The 7,849-nt window shown below is 41.3% G+C and overlaps 1 protein-coding gene across 1 annotated transcript; it reads right to left on the bottom strand.

Annotated features, from left to right (window-relative positions):
* Window positions 1–1,442: 1,442 nt before the first annotated feature.
* BLOC1S6 (biogenesis of lysosomal organelles complex 1 subunit 6) lies at window positions 1,443–4,976 on the bottom strand. Its single transcript, XM_032195218.1, has 5 exons — window positions 4,864–4,976; window positions 4,090–4,234; window positions 2,791–2,878; window positions 2,108–2,194; window positions 1,443–1,813 (listed from the first exon to the last, which is right to left on the bottom strand). Exons 1-5 carry the CDS (start codon window positions 4,931–4,933, stop codon window positions 1,694–1,696), a joined length of 510 nt encoding a protein of 169 aa, XP_032051109.1. The 5' UTR covers window positions 4,934–4,976; the 3' UTR covers window positions 1,443–1,693.
* Between the last annotated feature and the right edge of the window lie 2,873 nt (window positions 4,977–7,849).

Below are 7,849 nucleotides of genomic sequence, written 5' to 3'. Positions count from 1 at the left end.
AAAACTTTAAACAGTATTTATGTACATTCTGCTCCAAAAATGGACTGTAGAAATTCTTTACATTTCTTTTAGAAATACACATAAACCACAGCATACATCAACAATCCACTGGCAATTAAGACAAGACAAATTCAACCTAAAGAAAGTACATGCGTGGAAAGTTTTAATCTATTACTACTTCGGTAATAGCATTTCATGTCCCTTCAGACTACTTTAAGGAATTTGTTCTTGCTCCAAAACATCAATGCGGTTGACTTTCTGTGTTGGATGACTACTTGTTACAGTAGGTCTTTCACAGAAAAAGATGAATATTAGCAGTGGGAAATTAGAACTTCAGAAGTTATGAGTCCAGGCATATATACAACATGTAAATCAACTAAAACTGAAGAAAAATAAAAAACAAGGCACCCCTCTGGTGCCTTACCATATGTGTTTCATGGAAAGTTTCACACAGCCTACCCTTTGTCTTACTTCAATACATGGCATTTACATTACCAAAAAATAGCAGACACAACACAACTAGTTTCTTAGACTGTAGGACCGAACGGTTTAAAGCTCTTTTGCCAGTCTAAATGGGAACTCACACCAAGTGCTGCAAGTAACTAAACTCACAGAAATGGATACCAACCTCCATACAACATTTATCACCAGTATTCACTAATAATAGTTTGTTATGCTGCCCTCACACAGATTATCTCACAGAGACCCAAAGCACACATGAATAATTTGTTTAGGAAAAAAGTTAAATGCAGCAGTTTTTCCTACAGACAAATACATTTCACACAAAGTAGAAGCGGTTTAGTTTTGGTTATGCTTCAATTAGTTACACAATGTGAAGAAACTACAACTTTCAGTCCTATAGCAATCTGCCCAGATTCTTCCTGTTGAACCATTACAGAAGCAAGAGCTCACCCATCTTTGTAGAAGCTCATAGTCAATAATGTTTGTATTGTGCACACATCAATTCTGAGAATCTTGTGTTCTGCTTTTTATTTATTTATTTATTTTTACTTTTTTAATGATTGCTCCCCAACTCATTCAGCTGGAAAGTGATTCAAAAGTTACTTTGAAGCTGTTCTTAAGTTACCTGACAACAACATAAAAAAAAGCTGCTTCAGTAAGGTGATCTTTCAGGCAAATACACCAGAAATCTCATCAGATCCGTGGCATTGAAAGGAGACCACAATTTCCTGAATCAAAGCAGTTTCAGTGAAACAGTCAGGCTCTCAGTCTGGGGACCAGAACTGAACTTTAACAACTACTGTTCTGTATTTTGCCTGAAAATCATGGATGCCAGACACCAAACTCTTAAGAGTTCTCAGTACTAAAAGAACAGATGGAAAAATTAGAGGTATTCAAAGAACTGTGATTATTAGGTTCTTTTATACATACATATATATAAGATATATAGGTTCTCCTATATATATATATATATATATAGGATATATATATTAAAAAAAAAAAAAACTTACATTATAATAGTATCAAACTGCATAGCATTACAAGAGAAGGCAACTTGAATGGCTGAAATGAAAAACGTCAATCTTTCTAACTGATTATGAACATTCTGGAATTTATAATAGCAGAGTAGACTGTTGCTAGTAATAACTATAGCCCAATTTAATCAAAGTCCGCCTTCATTCCAGAGAATGCAAAAATGATTAATTTGTACAAGTTATTGCATGTTCTGCTTTCATGTCCTCCTAGCAGGTTTTGCTGTTAATTGCTTCTCTCTTTCAAGTTCCTTCTCACGTTGTTGTTCTTGTTCTAGTTCTTCTTTCTGCCTCTTTTGTTGCAGCTTAAGTGCTCTTTTCTAAACAGAAAATAAAAGTTTTATGGCTGTATTTAATTTGGAACTGTAAACAGCATCCCTCCCATTCTCTTAATATTCTCTTCTCCAAAAGCAGTAAGTGAAAAAAGCAGTAAGTGAAAGTTTAAAAACATACATGGTTTGGTGCTACCAAAAACACGGGAAAAACATTTTAAGAATGGAATTTAACAGATTCTATTTTCATCAGAACTGTGAGCATGCATCCAAAATAAAAGTTGAGTCAATATTACGTAATTTAAAATCTATGTTACAAAGTAGAAAAGTTACCCCACTCACTTTTAACTTGGATGTCTTCTCATGGAGCATCATCATTTCATTTCTAATACTCACTAACTTGCTGTGATAGTGTTTAGCTTCTGAAAACTTTAAAAACGTAACAGTTAAGATAGTGACTGTCAAGTTGGAATAGTTTGGGTTTTTTAATAAAGCTACACATGAAAACAGCAATCACAAACATAGCAATTACCACAACAATTTGATAATGGATTAAACATATTCAAATTTTTATATACATTTTACGTACATCAATACAGAAAACCACCATATCCCAACAGGTACACCTGGTAACCTACTGAATTAATATTCACTAGAACAGAAAAAAAGTCTTGCCAATTTATGCTCCACATAACAGTGTCTCAAGCTTCCTTCCTGCTAGTCTGGAGACGTGCACAAAGCTCACCTCAGTCCTGCTGGAAAAAATGCATTTGCTTTGGCTATTGGATTTGAACTAGACTTACTACCACTGGCAGACTGAGTTTGTTCTTTCCTCCCAGTGCCTTTTCTATTTAATGAAAACATGCTGGTTCTGCACCAATCTCTAGGAGGAATTTATCTCATATCTGCACTGGTTGGTAACTTTTCTGTAGGTCATTGAGAACAATAAAAATATACAAGCTGCTCCTTGTGTAGGAGGAGAATCCATACTAGTAGAGATTTAGAAAAGCATTTATAGTACTTACCAAGGCATCGACATCAAGAATGTAGTTACATTCTTTGAATTTTGTAATTTCTTGTTCTAATGTTTCTAGTAATACTACTTGGTTCTGTCTGAAACAAGAAAAGATCCATAAAACCAGAGTAAAGCAGCAGAGGCAAAGGAATGTAAGGATATACTGTGCAAGACAAGTTTTCAGAGCACTTAATTCTAGCTCAGTAAATCAGTAACTTCCATGATGGCAAGCTCTTGTAGCATTATACAAAGTTCTCTCTAAAGTTTAAGTATTTTTTTTCAACTAGTCCTTTAAATAAACACTGGCTTTGATCATAGAGGTATAAATACATGCTTCTCAGTATCAGACTCTTCTTATGGATTGCCAGCTGATTTCAGTAACAATACAAGTCAATGGTTTTTGCAAAACCCCAGCCAAGCACACGCAAAATCACCTTTTTGCTACCTAACATTATACAGGATGATAAGAAAACCAGGATGAACATCTGAAAACCCTGGATGATATAGGCACTACGCAGGCTCCTCTTTGGGAGGTGAGGTTGAATGTGGGGGGGAAAACCTATTAGCTCTTGACTTTCCACTCAGTTGCCTCTGAGTCATGCTGCAGAATGAAGTTATTTCTGTATGGAACTTGTGTGGATCCATGGTGCTTATTAAAAATCTTCTACCCCACACAAATCAGCTAAATTCTTCTCAGACACAGGCTGTCCTTGACAGGCGCACATTATGCATCAGGAAACTCTAATCATTGTACCCTAAAGACCTGAGATGGCTCTATGTAAAGCCTTCTCTAGCAACATTGCCCCTATGGCAGGTCCAGTCTGCATTTGAAACAAGCTGCTCTCAATTATCAGCGAGATACCAATACGCAAAACATCCCTATCAGTTTAGCGACTTAACTGTGTTTTCTTGGTGCATCTTTTGCAACACAGTTTAAAGACTGGACAACAAGCAATATACAGCACAAGCTGCTTTCAATATGAAGGTCATCACGGCAAACAAAGTTTATATTTTTTGGCAGGCTTTCCACTATAGAAGTGAACAACTACGTAAGATACTTGCATGTCTTCTACTATGTCTGGCTCACAGGATTTTGGTGTCATATGTTCTTCAGTCAGATTTCCAATAGGCAACATCACTACCTATACATCTGCGAGTACTCCTGCATATCACTTAACTATCCAGAACATCACAGTTGGAATACCAGAGTGCTACTAGCAAATACTTCAGTTAAGGACTGCTAGGACACTGCACTGAAAAAAAAAAGGCAAACCAGTATGTTTGGAGCTGCTTTTAAAAACTTGCTTACGTAAGTTCATGTAGAGCTGATTTTGATCGTTGAAGATCAGGCAAATAATGAGAAATCAATCCTTCAGTTAACTGCTCCACAGCTTTCTCATCTATTATAGGCAGATCTTCCACTACTCCTTCATCTGGAGATGCATCACTGGAACCTACACAGGGAGGAACAAGGGTGCCTGGGGTAAGTCAGCATTTACTAAGTTTCACCTACAGCAATTGCATTTTCCTGGTTAAGAATTAAAGGCATTTCAGCCTCAAGTTGTAGTTCTTCACCCTTTATCTGCTGAATGGTGCTTCTTGTTCCCTCCCTCTTCCCTTCGTCTTTACTCTTCCGTTGTTCACAGCCCTATATCACGAGCTTCCTGGTGTGTGGTTATCCCACAGCTGAACAGTGAGAAAATGGGCAGAGGGAATGAGAATATTCCAAAAACACGTTGTTAAACAGTGTTAAATACTAAAATGTACTGAGGAAAACAGAGAGGGACTGCATCAATTATTTGGGCTATGTAGGAAGAATAACCTAAACAGGAATGCACGTCTTGCCCTCAAGGTTAGCGAGCAAACCTATGACTATATATATATACAAATATATATATATATATATTTTTTTTTTCAGAACTGCCTTCCTAAAAGCCCCCTGTAGACATCACTCCCGAACCCGCAGCCCAGGCCCCTACATCACCGCCGCCTAGCTCCTTCTCCGGGCCACCCGGGGCCGGCTGCCGTGCCGGAGCTGCGGGTGTGCGGGCGAGCTCCCGGCCCCGCCGCCCCCCTCACGTACCCAGCGCCCGCTCGGGGCCGCCGGCGGCCGCCACCGCCGCCTCCTCCCGGGGCGACCCCGCGCCGCTCATGGCTGCCGCACCATAGAGTCTCCACAGCTCCGCCCGCCTAGAAAGGCCGCACCATAGAGTCTCCACAGCCGCGCTGGGCTAGAAGGGCCGCGCCTCACAGCCCTGGGGCCGGGCTGAGAGGAGCCGTCCCCTCAGCGAGGCGGCACAGCGCGCTGTTAGCGGCGTGCGTCTCGTCAGGGTCATGTTCATCTTTGTAGCGCGATGGCAGCTGTGGCGCTGCCACCTGATTAAAAACACACCTGCTTTCCCTTCTTGTTCTGTTTTTGTCTCTTGTTCTGTTTGCACATTAAAAAATAAACATGGCCCGAAGTCGGGCTGCGCCCACGGGACACTATCGTTGAGCCTGAACAGCCCTGAACCAGCTCGTTAGGTCAGCCTGCTTAGCAGTGTTACTTACAGGTGCTTGTCAGTGGGAAAAAAGAAACTTTCATGGCAAGTTTTGGGGGGAAGACACTTCTCAGCTCGCAGAAGTGATTCCTAGGAAGAACAAGTGAGATCATCATCCCAAAACAGGCATATGTGAGGCGTGGGAGTTTCAGATCTGTGCTGTTGCTTTGCCTGTTCCAGGCCCTCCCACACCTCACAGAAATAGACTGACAATTGGAATTTAAAACTGGTATCTGTGTCTACAGCACTTAAAATGTAGCTAGTTATCAAACCAAATACTGCAGAATCAAAGCACTGGAAATTCTGTTACAAGTTTTGGGGCGGGAAGTAACTGCTTCCCAGGTTTGTTACCAAGTTCATTATCCTGTGAAGGGCTAAATCAGGATTTCTTCTAATAGATAACGATATTTGAAAAGGAAACTAAGTGAAACCTATAATGAAGAACATAAATGGTTGGTTGAAAATGTGATACATGAAGCAATAATTCGTGTCAAGAAAATGGTTGATATTGAAAAAGAGTTTAGAGGGAGCAAAGAAGGCGTATTCAGGAGGCGCCATGCCGTCTGGGGTTGCTTGTTCTCCAGCCGTTAAGGCATGGAAGTTGCTGGGTGGTTGCTGTTGCTGGGCAAAGTTGTGTGACCGATGATAAGTTGTTTTGAAAAGGACTGCTGTGGGGCAAAGAGTATAAGAGGGGAGCCTGTCCTTGAGGTGAAAAAAGGCAACAAGATATAATGGAAATTATGTCATCAATAAAGAAGTAGAAAAAACAAAAGAACAGGGACAGGCTAGCAGAACAGAGACCAGGAGGGGAACAGGCACATTGATTGCCTCATGAAGACAGGTTCGGCCAAACTCAGCAAACTTCTCAAAGAAGCTTATACAGAAAATCACTGGAAATAGGCACTGGAGCTGGAAAGAAGCTCAAGCTGAGAGAAGCGGAGCCGCACACACAACTGCCCCTCACTGGTAAGCAGTTGCGTATTATGGGGAATCATACGTCCTTAGGAACAAAGACTGTCCTGGCAACCTTACAGCTTATTCTCTTTATTAACAATCAGACAGTTTATGATCCTGAAATATGGGGCCAACCTGAGGTCAAGGTGTGGGACTTGTTATAAGTTGCCCCCTTAATTAATTTTCAGAGAGCATTGCATTAATAATAGAAAGGAATTTATTGAGTAAGCAACAGCAAGCCAAACAGCGCTGGGCGGCCGGGGAGTCTCGGCTCCGCCAACAGCACGCACCTCACCCCCGCCAGGGTCCCTTTTTATATCTTGGTAATTCCGGGATTACGCAGCACATCCTGGTATATTCTGCGACTGCGCACACTGTTGCTAGGGGGTCATCTCTGTCCCTCTGGTGGTCATGAAGATGAAGGCCGTAGTCTTCCTCAGCGTTGTGGTTCAACTTCTTTTTTTATTTGGTCATGTCGGCCCAGCATGAGACAGGAAGGCAGGATGTTGATACACTAGTTTAGCAACTTATCAGGAGATGCTTACATGAGCTTTGCAGCAGGGTCTTTGAACAAAAGAGGCAACTGAGATGCAGAAGGAGAGAAGGGGAGGGAGTTCTCTTTTTTGTTACATTAAGCAAAAGAATTTTCATAGTGTCTAGCCAAGCATTATACAGCTCCTTACTTCAGCAGGGAGCTTTCGCAACTCCCGCTCCTCAAATGGAACTCCTTGTTTTTATAATACAAAAGACAATGAACAAACATTTATTGTGTATTACAGGACTCTGCTACTAAAAACGACAAGGTTGTGGTGGGATTGCTCAGCACCTGGAGAGCAGTCTCTGAGGCCTTAAAGAGCCATATGGGGCCACAGTCAGACACGTGTGGTTTGCCAAACAGTGAGGGAGCTGCAGGCTCATTTACTGATCCGACAGCAATGCCATCGGCCCCCCCCCCCCCCCCCCCCCCCCTCCCCGCTGCTGCCATCACAGGCCTTTGCTGTTATGCCCCCTGTTGACCTGGATGTGCCTTTCGTCCCAGGCCCTATTGGCCTTGAAAAGGAGACAGAAGTGTTTCCCTTCAATCTGGGAAGAACAGGATACATAAGACCTGAAGGCCGAATTGCTTAACAACTTAAAGCGAGACATTGTTCCCACAACTAGCCCTGGAATTCTCCGGTGTTTGTAATCAAGAAAAGGGATGGAAAATGGAGACTGTTAAGTCATGGTAGATATGGGAGCACTTCAACCAGTGTTATCAACTCCAACTATGCTCCCCCACTCATGGACATGTTTTAATTGATACCTTTTCTGATATGTATAGGCGTACTCAGGTTTAATATGTAAAAGCAATGTTCTGTATATTTAGAAAGCTCGATGTTCGTGTGTATGTGTTGGTAGAGCGTAGACTCCCACGCACCTAGTGCTGTTTACTTGCCCTTTATAAATATTACCAAATTCAGATTGAGTTGTATTGTCATTTATAACAAAAAGCATACTTACCTGCTGGTTTAAATATTTAGTTTCAAGGAGTTGTGGAACAAAAACAAACAAACAAACAAAAACTAATATTACTGT

The sequence above is a fragment of the Aythya fuligula genome, chromosome 11 (assembly GCF_009819795.1).
Source record: "Aythya fuligula isolate bAytFul2 chromosome 11, bAytFul2.pri, whole genome shotgun sequence".
NCBI classification, from domain to species: Eukaryota; Metazoa; Chordata; class Aves; order Anseriformes; family Anatidae; genus Aythya; species Aythya fuligula.
The sequence above is the reverse complement of the archived record's forward strand: the minus strand, read 5'-3'. Positions and strand labels throughout refer to the sequence as shown.

Excerpts from the sequence above, each read along its gene's own strand:
- BLOC1S6 (XM_032195218.1), bottom strand. The coding sequence starts at position 4,933 with ATGAGCGGCGCGGGGTCGCCCCGGGAGGAGGCGGCGGTGGCGGCCGCC. Across the intron at positions 4,235-4,863 it reads CGGCCCCGAGCGGGCGCTGG|GTTCCAGTGATGCATCTCCA; the intron begins GTACGTGAGGGG and ends CTCCCTGTGTAG. Across the intron at positions 1,814-2,107 it reads AGAAGACATCCAAGTTAAAA|AAAAGAGCACTTAAGCTGCA; the intron begins GTGAGTGGGGTA and ends TTTTCTGTTTAG.